Here is a 17,659-nt window from a genome sequence, read left to right on the forward strand (position 1 = left end):
TTTTAGGGCATATCCTCAGGAAACCAGAGAATGAATTCAGAGTCAACAGGTACGCCCTTTCCACCCCAAACATGACAAACGCAAGCCCGGTCGTCCAAAGCTAATGTTTAATCAGTACATTGCCAGCGTAATCAACCAGGCACACCCACCAACGCCAGAGGAGATTCGAAGCATGGTACAAGACCGGAAGGCGTGGAGAAAGCTCGTGACCGACCGCAGTGCAGTGGCTGATGATGATGATGATGATGATGATTCCTTGACTATATGGCAACGGCTTTGTTCCTCCTGTTAGCAGGAACTCTGAAATTTGCTGGCCATGCTTTATGCAAACCACTAACGAACAGAGGTATTTGGTGCACCAGTCGATCTCTGACATCACTTTGTTAGAACCAAATCCAAACGCAGCGAAACTGCCATATCTCAAAATGCTTTGCTAAAAAGTATTCAGTCTGGGCGCAACCACACAACTGGAGCCAAAGGGTCTGATGTCGAAATAGACAGCAATGGAAGGGCGTCTGGCGCACGTACGACCAGAAACCCAGTCAAAATGATAGATACTGTTTAGGATACTGTATCACATGTTTATCACGCATGCGTGTTCCTCTAAATACCATGCACCGCTTTTCCTAAGCTTTCAGGGCTTCGGTTCATTCACAACCGTAAGTTTCTCCTCTCGCCCTCCCTTGTGACTAGACCTTTGTCTTGCTTTTTACTCCACACCACCTTGGTACCTGTAAATACATTATTTTGTGGATTAAGAGGTGTTTCTATTGATGCTGATACAAAATAGTATTTATTCATGTCTTTGAATGTTCCTGTAATGCAGATTTCCTTTCTGGCTTTGTAATAAACAGTAGTGGAACCCTTGGCTGCACTTTACCTCACAGTAAGGCTTAACCCTTGGAGACAGGTCCGGAAAAATATTCAAAATATTCATTCCAGGGTGTGGACCCCCGGTCCCACCTGATCTGTACTCCACCCAGAAGGGCCCCCTTCCGGATCCTGGTTCCCTTAGTTCAATGTGACTAGGGGATATGGGCCTCGTCACCCTCTGGAGACTGATCGAGACTTGCCGCATGTCGGGACCTCTGGAGAGTGGCTACCCTCGGTACCATCTGACCTCCACCCCCCCCCCCCCCCCCCCAGGAGAGCTCCTCGTCTGGTCACCCTTACCCCTAGATGAGTGCGCTTCCCTGCCGCCCAATTTTTGGGCATTCAGTGCCTTGCTGTGTCTTTTGCATAGAAATAGCTGCCATGGACTTCAAATTCTGGATTGAAAGAGTTCAGCATTAAGTTTTTAAAACCTAACAATTGTTTCGCAATTATTTTTCCAGTTAATACGTCTTTTTTCCAGAGAAATCTTCAAGGAGTTCCATTCAAATGCCGGTTGTTACCAAGAGGATTACCGGAATTCGAACTCGGAAATTAAATACTGGTCACGCGTGACCTGGATTTACTATAAGTCATGCAACTAAAATAAATTCTACTTCATTACACAATGAAGATCGGATACCGATCTACACATTTTAAACTCGTTCCTTTGCTCCTGTATACCAGCTGTGTCGATCATCAACAATAGCCAGTTTTACTTTCATTTCGGAATTCCAGGGACACTTTCGTGTAACTCAACATGACGCTGCGACGAATCAAGCGAGTCTGTATGTTCAAATTTCTGTCTGTGATGGCAACGTTATTATGTGCACTGGGCATTCTGTATCTCTTTAACTTTCGGACTCAGTCATACCAACTGAAAATACAGCAGCAAGCAGCAGGACATCATTTAGATACCAATGATGAGAGGGCGATACCCGCCAGACATGCAACTGGTGACTTCAAACAATACTCAACAAAATCGAGGAGAAATGTGGTCACCGTGTCGCATGGTCGCTTCGGATCTTCACGGATGCCAAACAAACTGAAAATACAGCAGCTAAAAGCGGGAAATCCCTTAAATACCACTAAAATGGCGATACTTGCCAGCAAACCAACTAGTAATTTCAAACAATACTCAACAAAATCATCGAGGAGAAATGGTATCATCACTGTGTCGCATGGCCGCTTCGGATCTTCACGGATGCCAAACAAACTTAAAATACAGCAGCAAGAAGCAGGAAATTACTTAAGTACCACTGAAATGGCGATACTCCCTTGCCAAGCAGCCGAAAACGTTAAAAAATATTCAACAAAATCGAGGAGAAATATTATCATTGTGTCTCATGGTCGCTCTGGGTCTTCACTCATGGGTGATATCTTCAACCACCATCCTTCCGTCTTCTATATGTATGAACCACTTCAAGCCCCAGAACGAATAACAAAAAAAGCCAACTTAACGAAAACGACCTATAGTGACCTCGTCGAAGAATTTATAAGAGGTTTATTTCGCTGTAAATTCCAGCACCCTCGGATCTTGGAAGATATCCAGAAATATTACCGCAAACCCGATCATCCTCGTATTAGTCAAGCCATTGCATCACCGCCTTTGTGCCCATATAAACCGACAGACACAAGATGGGACCCAAAACTCTGTCAACCCATCACAAGTGAATCTTTGGGAAGTGTTTGTAAAGACAACTACAATTTAACTGTCATTAAAGTTCTAATGTCTCGTATTCCTGAGAATAGCATCAAAACTATTCTGAACTTATGTAGCCCATTGGAAAATGCCAATTGTAAGGTGGTCTTTCTTGTAAGGGACCCTCGAGCCGTGATTCCTTCATCTCGCTCCGTCAATTTTTTCAGAGAGACGGGAGGCACAAAGCAAGGCATTATAAACTATAGCAACAAGCAACAAAGAGTGCAAGCAAACGGAGGATAACTTGGAGTTTGTTAGAAACCTACCAGATTCTTTGCGCAACAGAATCAAACTTCAAAGGTTCGAAGACCTGGCCGTGAACCCATTAAAAGAATTATCAGGTCTTTTCGAATTTGCTGGGTTACCTGTGCTGGAGAGCGTACGCGTATGGTTGAGCAAAACGACGCATCTAAGTAGGCGGGACTGTAATAGGATGGATGGAGTGCCTGTGACATGCACCAAGGACGATGCATGGACCGCGGCAAATCGCTGGAGATGGAGAACGAGTCGACAAGATATTGAGATTATTGAACAATATTGTGGTAATGTTATGCGCCTTCTAGGTTACCGGCCTGTGGACCGATCATATGAGCTACTCAATAATAGGAAGGTTCCTCTTTTTAGTGATAAATACGAAGCGAAACATTGGTTTTTGCATTAAATGGGTCGAACATCAGTAGAACGGTTACAGATATAGACGGCAAGTGAAATCTTGTATTCAAAATCCTTCGGTTTACAAGCCGGGAAACAAATGAATCCTCAAAATCAAAATATAGTAGTGAAAACTTGCGAAACAAAGCCTTTTCCTTTGTAGATTGCGCGCGTCCTAATTTGCAAGGGAAAAGCACGGGGAGCGGATTGTGGAGAATAGGGATACATACCCCCACCTGAAAATTCAAGACCCTCCCCCCCATTCTCACCCTACCGCGGTAGCTTCTCTAGCTCACGGGCTCATTTTCGAAGCTTCATGGATAAGATTACAATATTTATGTGTACTTAGAGTGGCAAAATACGAGCAGCACGACATTCCCAAACAAAGTGATTTTACTAAATCGTATTCTAAAAAAGCCTTAAACAAAAGTTATAACAACAAAACAGCTTCGCACTTTATTTGGAAAATAAACACATAATTCATAGTAAAGCATATAACTACTTCCTTCTCAAGTCTCCTTCTATTTTTGAAAGGGAAAACGAGTCGAATACGAGCTACCATGGGAACGAGCGCGAAGCGGAGGCTTATGGGAAGGACAAAAGCGGAGCGGGGGCCCCCTTCCCATCTTTTCCCCGCACATCCGCTACAGTTTCGAGCGAACGACTAGGGACGAAGCAGATACATAACTATACATGCTTCCGATTACGGCCATAATAGATACAATAGGATCAGTACAACAAAAAGCAGGGAACATTACAATAACACCGAAGGATAAGATGTACAAGGTGGTTGTAATATTTAATTCTGAGGAAGCCTAGCCTGTTCAGATTGTGGGGAGTCGGGCAAAGAAAATTGCAACGCGAGCGAATAATGAAGGGTTGTTACTACAATGGATTCAACCTTGCTTTAATGTTGCTTATTACGCGGTACAAGGTGATTCGGTGCAGATGAAAGCCTCTCAAAACCATTGTTTGTTTGTCGATATATTTATTTTGGATTATTTTCCTCTTCGAACCCAAGGGATCAGTGCCTGGCACCAAACAACTTCCTCTTGTAATAAATACTGGAGTCACTGAGCTTCTTTTTCACGATACGCTTCTTTTTACATTCTGACGCACTTTCATCCGTTTGACTGTCAACATCACTGCAACTAGAGTGGCGTAAATTACCCATCAAATGCGAAGGAAAGTCGGTTGAGCTCACTTTCCGCCTCCGTGTTCGTATCTCGCGGATTAAATCGCAAAAGGATTTATCCACGCCGTCATATTCCGCCGCGGAGGCCTCTCCAAATAACCACTCGTATCGATTCGCTAATGCTTGTCCTTCTCTCTTGGCGACAGTGCGATGCTCTTCCATGTCGGTTTTGTTCCCGACAAGGAGGAAAGGGACTGGGTCTTGGTTTGCTCTGTCACGTGACTCTTCAATCATTTCCTTGTAGCGGGGAACTGTGATGTAACTTTTCCTGTCTGTTATGGAATATATCACGACGAAGCCGTCGCCTGTTCTCAGGAAATTCTCTTTGAGTTTCGATGACGAATCCTGGAACAACGAAGAAAACGAATGCGTAGCAGTTAGTGAGGGAAGTGTTCAAAACTACTCGAGCAAAAACAGATTAATCTCTTACTCACCCTGCAAGCTGTGTCTAATATATCAATTGTGACTTCTTCTCCATCTACTATCACTGTACGCCGATAACAATCCTCTGCATACAAAGAAGAAAACAAAACGTTTTCAGTATGGGTCAACGACTACGAGAGTGGAAGAGAATTCAAATGTGCCTTATAAAGGAACGTTTAAGAGACAGACAGAGGCAGAGGTGTATGTACTGACCAATGGTGGGATCGTACTCTCCAATGAAACGATGACACAAAAATCTCACCAGCAGCGCTGCAAGAAAATAAAACAGTATTATTAATTTCATCAAAGGAACCCCAAAATAACACTGGGGTGGTTAATCTGTGAAGTGAGTTTGCTAACGAAAATACGTTGTTCAGAAAGCTGTTTAGAAAAGAATAAGTTCAGTTCTTCGCCAACAGAACTTTCCTAACTAATGTTTGGACGTCCATATTTCTTTGTTAACTCATATTTGAGTTTACGATCTTAAACTTGAAGGGTGAAATCCTCTTTACAGCTGCAAAAGACACTCCAATATGACGGAAACGGTTGTGCCTGAAGCTCGTTAACCAATTATTTTTGGCTGCGCTAAGTTTGAGTTCGTCCGGTTTCTTACCGAAATAATTTGCAAGGAGAGCAGTACCGTTGAACTTGTAAACAATGTCGGACTTATTGAAACAAATTAAACAAGGCGCTCTCTTTTGGCGCTCCTGCCGATATTTCAGCCTTCTTAATCTTTGTGAGTCCTTAATCCCTTCTATTTTTGCTTATCACCAAAAGTGGCTTAAAGAAATCTTAAGGGCGTATTTCTGACATCTCGTTTCGTCGGGCCTATATTTCCTTACAAAATGAGATAGCCTTATCATACACGAATACTATCAAAACAACCGCTTTCTCCCGGAGAATGTGTTCATTTTCTCTTTCTTTACAGAAACGATCTTTCAGCCTTTCGTATTATCTAGTATTTTGACAATGTCGGGGCGAAAATTCGCTCAAATATGCCCGTGCGGTATTCTGTAGAAACACTATTTTAAAAGCAAGCAAAGTCGTCTTTCTGGTGTTCATGCACACAGCAAACAAAAATGCCATATTAGCGAAAAAGCCTAGAGTTTACTTCTGTTAGCAGGCAGCACTTTTTAAGTCTGTGGCTGATATCTTTCACTGCGACGACCATTCAAATGAAAGCTACTGAGCAGTACTTTCCTGTGGTGCTGTTTATTGTACTGCATAAGGCGGTTCTAACGTTTGAGTCTGTAGATGAAATACTAAAGGGTGACCATTCAAATGAAAGCTACTGAACAGTACTTTCTCGTGGTGCTGTTTGTTATGCTGTACAAAGTGGTCCTATCTTTTCAGTCTGTGAATGAAATCCTAAAGTGTGACCATTCAAATGAAAGCTTTTCTGTGGTACTGTTTATTTTGCTGTACAAGGTGGTTCTAACTTTTGAGTCGGCGGACTAAAGTCGAGAGTTTGTTACTGTACATGAATTGAAGCAGTTCTTTATTGCTATGCAATGTTAAGTTATTCTTACTTAAAAGTACGTGGATGAAATCGATATAGAGAGCTATAAGTATGTTGTTTCTGTAATGCTCTTTAGTTAGAATCACACTTAATGGCCCATCGCGTTAAAAGTGTGGGAGCAAACATCCTGTACAGAATTGGAAAACGTATTCTAACTGACAAACCAAATTAAACAGAAGCGCCATATACAGTTTTCTGTTTAAATGGAACTGAACATAGTTTTTCTTCCTTCACTCCAATTCAATAATTTCACATTACCGGAATATCTTGACCTTGCCGCTAACTCGAATGGTTTTGTGAATCCCCGAAGTTGTCGATATTTAAGTCACTTGACGGCTAGCCCTTAATTGAAACCACGAGAAACGTTTTCAACAAAAGCGGGGTTTAAATGGTTTTGAATTTCGCAAGTCCAATAACTTCAGTTGATCCTTTAGTTACATCTGAGACGAAATTTATTGTTGGGTTTTGAATGTCTTAGCTAAACTACCTTCATATAAAACTCACCCACCTGTCTTCCCCACTCCTTCATTTCCAAGAATGGCAATTTTGTACACTCTCTCCGCCATGGCTAGGACCTCGAGAGAGTTGAAAATCCGAGTTGAAGTGCTCCCACACAAACAAAATTTGAACGAGTAATCAATCCTCTACGCAGCTTACTCGACAGTCATTGACAGTAATCCAATAATTGTTGCTTCCCGTGACTCAATCTAAAATCCTTCCTTTGTACAACAGCTGCGAAAAGAGGATAAACACTATTAAAACTTTAAAAGTGTTTTTGTTGTTAATCGATAAGATTCAATCACATAGAAGAAGAATTTCTGAGGCTTGTAGAACAGAGAAAAGTGATTAACCGCACCGAAAGATACCTTAGATAATTAAGATTCCGAATGTTCAACAGTGCTATAAGGTCGACAGATTTTTTGCCTTATAAGCATATTAAGAATCTCTTCAATGGGTCGAATAATACACGACACCTGATACGTGAAGGTATTGCGGTCGGGTGTCTCTCCAAAAATTCCAACTGTCACTTCCTTAGTGAATACTTTATTCCATTTTTCAAAGCCATATGTGAGTGACGCAAGAACGAATAGCTTTCTAGTTAACAATCCGTTTCGTTTACTACGCAGGAATAACATAATACATTCTGAGTGAAGTGTATTCCGTTTATTCCGCCATCAGAGGCAGAATGAACTATGATTCTGCTCATTCCGACAACAGAATGATAGGTTGCAAAAGCTATTTCGTTTTCTTCTTTTTTTTTTTTTTTTTTTTTCTTTTCCGGCCGGAATAGTGCCAAAGAACGCGCCCGAGGCATTTAGGAATCTGATGAATTTAAATTCCTGATAAAAGGGATTTATAGCGATCATTTTAAACATTTGTATTCAGGAAAACACAGCCTACAGTAAATTTACATTTTACCGTTAGCACAGAAATCCAAACCATAGCGTTTGAGAATAAGCTGAAACCGTTCGAAGCCAATGTTATCATGCAGTACTCACAAATCCTTACGAAACTGTTTTGGTTCTCAAATGTGTTAAAAAATGTCGAACAAAACAAAAGAGAAGTACCCGATCAACTCCCATTAAAGCTCAGTGTTATGACATTAGTATAACTTCACTGCCGTCAGTGCCAGGAAAGGAGGTACGAGTGTAAGAGAAAACCTCTTTCACAGGAGGAATGCCTCAGCCGGACCAACACTAAGGGTCTTCAAATAACTGCACAGAAAGTGCTGCCTTTGTAATGACATCTGCGTACGGTTAGACTTTATAGTCTTCTAGTACAAGGACGATAAACCGTAGGCCGTCGCGTCTCACAGCATTTGTTCGAAAAGAGTAGGAAGCGGAGTCCCCGGTGTGGTGGTCTTTCCCTATCTGATTTCATCTCTCTTTCGCATTCATGGGTGGGTGGGTGAGATCAAAATATGGACTGATAGCGGCTGCTACCCCACAAAAGAAAATGTGACTGCTATGTGACTGTGTGATATGTGCGGTAAATAAATACATTACCATTAACAAATGCAAGAAGAAATAAAACGCACTTGATTGATCGAACGTTCAAATCCAACCATCTGATAGACATCATCGTTGCAAGTAGTAAATGCTGTTACATTAGTAACAGAACCCTGGCAAAGCTCTCCAAACAAAACAGAGAAACATCCGGCACATTCTAATGTCTTTACACTAACCTCAATTTCTTACTACTCAGTTGTTGGTTGTTGCAGCTAACAGATGTAACCGACATAATTTAGTTCACCTTCCTGATCAGTTACGAAGTCAGTTGAATTGCTGAATCATATAATACTGATGTTTGGTCTGCGCATGTGTGATAATTCACACAAAAGCCGTTCAGAAGCGTCGATTGTGACGTACGAGGCTACTCATTTACGTTTGCGAGTTTGCGAGGTCGGGAAATCCTCAAGTGTGGCAATTTACTTAGTGAAAGTGCACAATCATTTGTTTTTGAATATGTTACCGGGAACGTTTCTATTGGTCGTTGCTCCAACACATTTCAAAATCTCTTGTGTTTGTGCACAGTCAAGGCCAGAAATGTCATTAAAACATAACGAAGAAGTTTGGCAGTCTTCATGACCATTGCCTTTTGTTAACTATGCTCAAAATGAACAGTCGCCAAGCAGCAATTGACTGTAAAGGCCCGTTTAAACAGTTTCAACATTTTACCAGCATTCGTTCAACAAAAGTTGAACGGATGTTGGGCAAATGTTGAACAAATGTTGAACGGAGTGTTCAAACGGCTTCAACACCATTCAACATTTTCGAGAACAGAGGAATGGATGTTGAATGAAAGTTTACCCCATTTAAATTTGATTCAACACGCTTTCAACAAGCTTTCAACATTTTTTATGTTTTCAACAATGTTGAACGACCTGTTCAAAAGTCCCCAATATTTGGTGCAAAGAAGTGTTGAACGCATGTTGAACCATGTTGAAACCGTTTAAACGGGCCTTAATACTGCTTACGATGTTGCGAAATGTGTTCTATAAACTTTTTGTGTCCAAAATACAATTCTACAAATGAAATTTTCTGCCAGTGGTAAAATGTGACTTTACTTTTAAGCTAGTAAACAAAATCGTTAATATGTAGCATTGAAATTAATGACAGCTCTTGAACAGTAGTTGCCTGACGCGAGGTTTGTTTAAAATACTTTGAAAATAAACGTAACACATTTTCCAGTTTTGCAGTCCGCATGGATGTCTTAACGCTTAAAAAAGATAAAACTGTGTGCTTAATGAGTTACCCAAGGAATCTTACCTTTTTACAAGATTAAAATTTCACTGCATCTTCTCCATTATCTTCGTGTTGGAGAAGACGAAACTCCCTTCTCTTTTTCACGGTCTTCCTCTAGGACACCGTTGTGAGTCCGCTCAAGGATCTCGTAAATGTCTAACGCTTCCCCTGAAGAATGCATTAAATGTATTAGCTACAGGAAATATAAGACAACGGTAACACTTCATTTACAATAACTAAGCTTGTTTTTATTGAAACAGAGTAGAATGATTTTCTGATTACGGCCCCGCCCGTGGGGGGGGGGGGGGGGTAAGGAGGGGGGAGAGGGGGAGGGGTATTACTCGGAACTTTTGGTGAGGGTGTGTGGAGCGCGGTTCCCCAAACTTAATCCTGACCCTCTTTCATTGCAAAATATCCAATTTTCTGGTACCCTTTTTCAGACCTGGTCCCAGTTGTTCAAAGAGCGGATAACTTTATCCACTGGATAAGTCGCTATCTAGCGGAGCAAATGTACTCCAACCAACGCTTCTGGCAAGTTCTCCACCCAATCCCACACTTAAATTTGACATATGCTTCTACTCTATTCAAAAATTTTAGGATTATCGGGAAAATACTGCACACATTTTAACTGCCGGATAGCAACCTATCCAGTGATTAAAATTATCCGCTCTTTGAACAACTGGGGCCTGGCCTCTAAAATTCACACTCATTTTTCAAGAATCCATTCCCGTTTTTGTAAATTCACATCCGTTTTCAGACTGTTAGAGCAAAATGGTTAAAATATAAATCCTTTTTCGGACCAAAACTGCTCAAAAACCATACCCTTTGAAACCGCACATACATACATATAGTGGAGTAAACACCCCCCCCCCCCCTCCCTCCCATCCCCAGGCCGCCCCGAAAATAAAACCATTGAAAAGCAATCACATTTTGCCAAATATTAAAATTACAGCTAATGAACCAATCGGAACTCGAAGATCAAACGTGCAACCTGCGCCAAGCGCGGGAAAATGTGCACCGAACGAGACACGACTGGGTTTCGTTTTGCTCCTGATTGGTTGAAGAAACTGGACGTTTACTCTGATTGGATGATGGATCAACTTGCACATGTTGCACAATCATTGAGGACCGCCTCTTAGCATTAAAACACGCTGTGGGCCCAGGCAAAGAGCCAGCTGACATCTAAGACTATAAACGCGGCTAATTACGTTCACCATTGTTGAGGAAACTGTAACGACTTTTAATGTTTCCCGAATACTTCAGCAAAACGTTTTGACGAAGTAGAATGTTCTTCTGGGTTTTTCTTTCAAACAACTTGGTTCTTGAACAAACGTCTTGCAATTCAGTAACTTGCGACCAAGAAAGATTAAAAACACAAGTGTTTTCGCAACGTTTTCTTGATTGCGTGATAAGTTTACAAATGCCTAAGTCAACACACAATTACATAAAAACAAAGTAAACAAGTTTTAAAACAACGCCCCCAACGAGATAGTTACGGAAACAATTTATAATGACTTAAATGTTACCGAAAATATGTCCCTGTTCCCACAAAGTTTTCCACTTTCGGCCGCAAATTTGCTTTCGAGAAGCAGAGGGGTACAACAACAGCTAACTCCTCAAATGCCCGACCCTCTATGTTTTCTTGTATTGACCCAAGAACAATTGCAAGAAACAAAGTATTTTGCTATCCAGCACAACAATAGCAAGTCGAAGCGAGCACAATTTTTTTTGGATAAGAAAACTGAAAAATAGCACTTTGGGATTAGTTTACATCATTGATAGCCTCTGTTTCCTGGCTTGATTTAATCCTTGTGCTATCAATATCTAGTTTGTTGAATGATTTCCTTTCCTTTCGTTAGCATTCGCTTTTGCTGTTTTTCTTTCTTTCGTTTTTACACGACACAGGAGCTAACCCTGTGTACAACCTTTCAATTTCCTTTGTTAACCTGTACTTGGGAGCGGACGAGAGCGGGAAAATGCGGCGTCATGTGCGACTCCGCACGAAGGTAGTTACAAACTTTAACAAGATACCAGAATAGAAAACGTGAGTGAGGCCATGTTGTGGTCGCAATTTCCGGTATAACGATAACTAGCGTAACACAAGTGAATACGCAAATCACGCTATCTTTGTGACTCAAACTATTCCATCGATTCCATCAGCTAGTTTTATTAGATAGTTTAAAAAATCTGTGAAGCATACAATGGGAATAAATGAGGCCACATTAAGCATCCCGCGAAAAATGCCATTAGGGCAATGTAATTTCAATTTACAAATTGTTCTCGTTTCTGGTTTCACCAACAATTAGAACAATAGATCCCTTCTAGGAGAGAGCAGAGTTTAATGAATAAATTAATGTGAAGATTTGAAGCTACCATGAAGGAAAAAAAAGATACGGAGCCCATTTTTAGACACGGTCTGCCCTCAGAGCAACTTTTTTACGCGGACTAAACCGCGAAAAGCGTCTTCGGACACCGAATCTGCATGCCTTACCAGCCAATATGCGATGATACAAACTTGTTGGCTGATGAATATAATTATGTCTACCTGGATTATTGAAAACCGGCGAGCTCAAATGATGCTTTGTTGGAGATTCATCTTGTATAGTGCTAGGATTTGAATGTCGAAGAGCGGTAAGCGGAGAAATGTGATGTTATTTTAAAGCCCGGTGAATACAAACGGTACACGCGGATCAGTCAGTGATATGACATTTCTTTCACATCTACCGCTCTTCGACATCCAATTCCTAGCAGTATGCAGGATTAGCTCAGTGGTAGAGCATCCAAACTAGTCATCGGAAAGTCTTGGTACGACTTCTTGTAGGGAGAACTCGGATTGCCTTTTTTCAAGTATGCCTGTGTCACTTATTGAAAAAATACGTCTATCGTTTATTCACTAGGCTTAAAACATAGCATGGCATTTCTTTCACTAAATGCAAGTTCATGCAAATCTTTGCGCACGCGCACATGAATGAAACACAATGTTCAAAGACCCATAAAATTTCCGTAGAATTTCTAGTGACACATGTTCTTCGTCCTCTCTGTTTGGAAATGGGTTTCGAACTTAGGAATGTTTGTTTGTTTGTAGCAAGCTGCAGTGCGCGTTTACCTCCAATTCTATTTACTCGTGTAATGCGCAGTGTTTAGTGTTGGAAAGTTGCGTCCAGCCGTACCCGGCCGGGCACGATGTTGCACACGGCCGTCCGAACGACAAGATGCTTTAAAACGTTACATAGCTGTTCTTTATGGAAGAAGTCGGACAAAAATATAACCTAGAATAAAAATCAGCAGATAGAAGACGGACAGGAACAATTTATCAGTTGGATGCAATACTTTGTTACGGGTCAGGAGACTTTTACACGTTGGGTCACTAATGGATTTTTAATAAAGCGTTGGCGTCATTTTTTTTATGAAACAAAGAAGCTAAACAGTTCTTTATAGAGAGACACAAGCTCGTCAGTGGTAGTAAAAAGCTAAAATGGTTTCTATGTCTGCTTGCAAAGAGTTTTGTCTGAATTTCTTTACCCTTCAGCAAGGAGCTTGCTCTCGAGTTGGAAAAACCTCAGTTAAGCGACAGTGAAAACTATCTGCTGATTTATCTTGAAGAAAACCCGAGGGGAGGGGGGTGGAAGCACTCCCGTATTGTGGGCTATAGGGAGAGGCACGCCTAAAAGGGAAGCCTATTTCGCCTGCGTGGTATGTGGAACTTGTAATAAAATTTAAAAACAAAAATTGCATTTTATATGATCGCAACGTAGACTGTTAGTCTTGAGGGTAGCAATTTTATTCTAAGCATTACAAACATGCCAAAAAAAGACCAGAACTTCCTAACACAGGTTGTAAAACAGAGAGTTTGCCCTTCCTGTGCAATAACGAAGGGGGCATTTTTCTACCTATGGCTTACCAATGAGGTCTACAAAAGGGTACACAAATTATAGTTTTATGCATGTGCAAGTGTTTCCATTTCGTCACAGGTTAGTCTATTTAAAGGGTATTAATCTGATCGAGGGGATGAACCTTCGGGAGTAGCCTCCCCGCATGAAACTATATTGAGTGCCTGAGTAGCTCTCTCCCCACCCTACCCACCGTTAAATCCAGACACAAATGACTTCAGTCAGTATGAGCCAGTGTCATGTGGGTCAACTTTATGATGTGAATAATTTTTGAATTTGAACTATTTGAATTTATTTATTACAACAGGTTTCAAGGGTTTGTTCATTAATTAAATGGCGCCGTTGAGTCTTTCCTTGAGGGTCCCTGACTTGTAATGACTTGCAGCCCGTTCACCACAAAAACAAAAGAATAAAAGCTAAATACAGCACTTAAAACAGTTATCAAAACAGGAACTCGATGGAAAGTTCCACAACTCGGTAAATTTCTTAAACATTCATTTGTACCTTTTAAATATCTTGATGCTTCTTAAGCATATACCCCTCCCCTTAAGAAAAATTGTAACAACGTAGGTTCCGCTTCAATTGTGTGGTTGTTAGAGGGTTTTCAAATTACTGTTCGCTAGATTATTAAAACCTCGCATATAACAATTCTAACGGATGAAACAGTTCATTCAAAGAAAGGAAAGTTATTAAAGTATGATCCACAATGAGCTCTGCTTGAATAATAAATCATAATTTTGACAGCCATTGTTTAGGTACCTGAGTCAAGGTCTCCGCTCTCATTCAATTTGTTCATCGAAACATGAATGCAATTTGTGGAATTTTTTCCGTGTTTAATAAACACCTCCATGCTAGTAATCAGCTCTCATATTTCATAGAATACAGCAGAGTGAACGTTCTCTGTTAGTAGTCATGTCGGCGATAATAACAGCCGTGTTCAAAGCTACTTTCGGCTTACTCGTGAATAAAGCCAGGGATAAGGCAGCCGAAAAGTTAAAAGAGGGTGATGTGGCGGATAAAAAAATCCGAGACTTGATCAAACGTGAAATCGACGATATCAAGTCTAAGTTGGATGGATTGGCAAGAAAGGATCTTCTGGCAGCCATAGATGCTTTTGAAGCTGGCGTTAGGTATCTGTATCAAGCAATGGACGCAGATGCTGATGCAGCAATGGCAGGGGCAAGAGAAAGAGGCAATGAAGCTTCATCCACACCTTCCATAAACACAGTAGCTCTCGCTACAGAAATGAGCAAAATGGAACTGACAGAGCTCAACGAAGAAACGAAAAGGGCGCTTTCTCAAGCAAAAGAGCGATTCAAAATGGCTCGAGAAGAGGCAACTCGTGCCTTCAACAATGAAGCTCTGAGCACGTTGGACCGCGTCAAAGCTATCCGATATCGCGTCATGGCGACAATGTTAGAGTCAGCTGTGGAGACTGTGGGAATTGCGGCCGACTTATCATCCTTATCTGTCAGGAGTGCTTTGAAAAATGCACTACCGGAGTGCGAACAATGCCTCCAGAAACTCAACTCTTTGCCCGATGTTCAGAACAACTTTAAAGTGGAGCTCGAGAAAGGCCTGCTAAATCTCAAGGGTCAGATTGGTAAAGGCGAACGAAGAGAAATAATTTCCGTTGTCTGTCAGGTAAATCGCGTAATCTACGATGCCACACAAGCGGCAGGTAAAAATGAAGGCACCTTGAACTGGCCCTCTGTTTATACTGAAGAAGAAATAATTGACCCTCTGCGTGACGAAAGGGTTGCAAAAGTATTGCGCAAAGTTGGCATGGAGCACTGCTGTGTTACACCATGGTCATTTGGTGAGGAGGGTGAAGAGGAGCACAAGCTGAAGAATCCTGAGGGTATCGCTACAAACGCAGATGGACAGTTTATTATAGGAGACGATTCGGATAAAAGTGTGAAAGTGTTTGACAGCCGTGGAAAGTTTCTGCTCCAATTTCACCTTGAACGTAAAGACACCGAGACGGACTTACATGTTCTTGATGTCGCCACTGATGTGAACAGCAACATCTATGTACTGGTCAGGTACCAGGATGATCGGGAAGTTCAGGTATTCAGTCATCCCGCTGACCTCCTACACAAGTTTCCTGTGATGGGAGAGGGCCGGAGGCATGGACTGGCAGTCACCAATAACAAAGTGCTGGTACTGACAGGAAGGACTGTGCTCGTGTACGAGCATGAGGGGAGATATGTACGCAGGTTTGGAGAAGGGATATTGAAGAAAGCATGTGATATCACTGCTAGTCCTGATGGCCAGGTCATGATACTGGACACGGATGTTTCCTGTGTGTTCATATTCACCGAAGATGGTAAACAGCAGCGTAAATTCAACATCAACACCAAAGAAGATTGCTATCGCCGCATTGCATGTCATCCATCGGGTGAATTTGTTGTCGTCGCAGGATGGGAACGAGCAACAGTGCTCCTTCGTGTGGTAGTATACACTAAAGATGGTGAGTACGTGAGGAGAATGAAACAAAATGAAAAGCGGATTTTTTATGTAAAAGGGATGACAGTGAGCATGGAAGGTCACATTGCTGTGGCTGTTCAAGATGTTTCCGATAATCGTAAGGTAATTGTTCTCTAGAGTTACTGATGCTAAAACACAAATCAGCAATTTCTGTTAGTGAAATAGAAAACGCAATAAGTTTCATGACAACAATTACGTTATTTATCTTTGACACAATTCTGACAATTCAGGATTATCAAGTGACTGTAAAGACATCCATTACTGCTTAGCTATCGACTGTAACTACGCTCACTGATGTTTACTTTGGTTTTTTCTTAAAGCTTTTAATGTATAATTCGATATCATTTGTGATGAAAAAAAAAATACAAAAATATACAAGTTAATAACATAAAGAGTTTAGGTTTTAATATTGAGGGTGTATTCTTTTAGGGCAATTCTGGTTATTCTTATGTGGTTCAGGAATAACAGAATAGACAGAATTTTATTTCTGTAAAGAATGCAATTCTGCCTATTCCTGTCTATTCCTTGTGCAGCATTCCTGTTACAGAATAGTCCCAAAAGAATGCTCCCCGAGTCATCTTGACACTCACTGTACTGAATCCAGTTATTAATCTTATGAGAATGGTAAGATGGCAATTAAGGTTTACTAAGAACCCTTTAATTTTAACTTTGCATGGCCTTTGTTGTAGACCTTCAAAGGTTTTTATAAAAATGGTTAGTTATTTTGCTGCTGTGCAGTAATATTGCTGTTATTTTTAACTCATCGAGGAACCTTGAAAATAACTAATCAAGGAGTACAACGTTTAATAAGCTGCTTATGAATTTTTACCTCTTGTATGGCAAAGGATGTCAGTATTTTTTCATCTTTTTAAGCTATTTTTGTTTTATTTTTCCTCTCCCGGTAAATGATTATATTTTGGACAAACTATTTTCATGGCAACTGATAAATTCTTTTCCTTACTAAGTAATTGGAATTATTGTTAAAATTATGGTTGATTTTTGTCTGCTTACAAGTATGAGTAGTTATTTATTTTATTGCAATAGCATTCTTGGTTGCCGAGTTATTCAAGATTTAGGTTTATGCAAATTAGAGGACTTTGTGACGTCACAAGGTGGACACAAAATAAAGGGAATTCACAAAATTTGGAATATCTGTGCAAATACTACATCTACAGGGTTGAAATTTTGCAGGGTTGATGTGCTGACAGAACTACACATTTTGATAGTGGCTATGATGTCACCATAGCAACGTACTCGTTACCAGACCTCTACCTTCCCAAAATGACAAATGCCTTATTTATTGCTCCACAGTCAAACAGAATTTCTTATACTTGTGCTGTGTAATGTGCATATTCGCTTACACCCACTGAATAAACATCAAGAGCAAATAGCGCTTCTTGGGAAGGGAAACTCTGATTTTATCCTTTGGATGGTGAGGGCCTGGAGCCCATTGTGTTGCCATGGAAATGTCACAGTGGATCATATCATGAAACTTTGTGATGAGTATAACAACTCTACAAAGTTTCAGTTCTATACAGAAAAAGGCTTAAGAGATATTCCATTTTTTGTTATTTTACATCATTTTGTGCCCAGCTTGTGACGTCACAAGTCCTCTAATTTGCATAAACCTAAATCTTGAATAACTCGGCAACCAAGAATGCTATTGCAATAAAG

At 40.8% G+C, this 17,659-nt stretch overlaps 3 protein-coding genes and 1 pseudogene across 3 annotated transcripts in view; 2 read left to right on the top strand and 2 right to left on the bottom strand.

Annotated features, from left to right (window-relative positions):
* The first annotated feature begins 1,281 nt into the window (after positions 1–1,281).
* On the top strand, positions 1,282–3,386 carry LOC146451298 (carbohydrate sulfotransferase 6-like; annotated as a pseudogene).
* Positions 3,387–4,095: 709 nt separating this feature from the next.
* Positions 4,096–7,214, bottom strand: LOC146451299 (ras-like protein rasD). The gene is made up of 4 exons (XM_085099458.1): positions 6,869–7,214; positions 5,055–5,111; positions 4,853–4,926; positions 4,096–4,763 (listed from the first exon to the last, which is right to left on the bottom strand). The coding sequence occupies exons 1-4, from the start codon at positions 6,924–6,926 to the stop codon at positions 4,248–4,250; spliced, it is 705 nt and encodes a 234-aa protein (XP_084955584.1). The 5' UTR covers positions 6,927–7,214; the 3' UTR covers positions 4,096–4,247.
* LOC146451300 (DNA polymerase subunit gamma-1-like) overlaps positions 6,954–17,659 on the bottom strand; it is a 32,384-nt gene continuing 21,678 nt past the window's right edge. Inside the window, exons 20-21 of the mRNA XM_085099379.1 lie at positions 9,630–9,773; positions 6,954–7,092 (exon numbers count right to left, since the gene is read on the bottom strand). Coding sequence (XP_084955505.1) covers positions 9,667–9,773 — 107 coding nt within the window. The 3' untranslated portion in view covers positions 6,954–7,092; positions 9,630–9,666. The remainder of the gene's footprint in view (positions 7,093–9,629; positions 9,774–17,659) is intronic.
* Positions 14,310–16,968, top strand: LOC146451301 (uncharacterized). Its single transcript, XM_085099421.1, has one exon. It carries the CDS (start codon positions 14,408–14,410, stop codon positions 16,100–16,102), a length of 1,695 nt encoding a protein of 564 aa, XP_084955547.1. The 5' UTR covers positions 14,310–14,407; the 3' UTR covers positions 16,103–16,968.

This window comes from Pavona decussata, unplaced genomic scaffold (genome assembly GCF_977016875.1).
Source record: "Pavona decussata unplaced genomic scaffold, jaPavDecu1.1 SCAFFOLD_391, whole genome shotgun sequence".
In the NCBI taxonomy this organism is placed as follows: domain Eukaryota; kingdom Metazoa; phylum Cnidaria; class Anthozoa; order Scleractinia; family Agariciidae; genus Pavona; species Pavona decussata.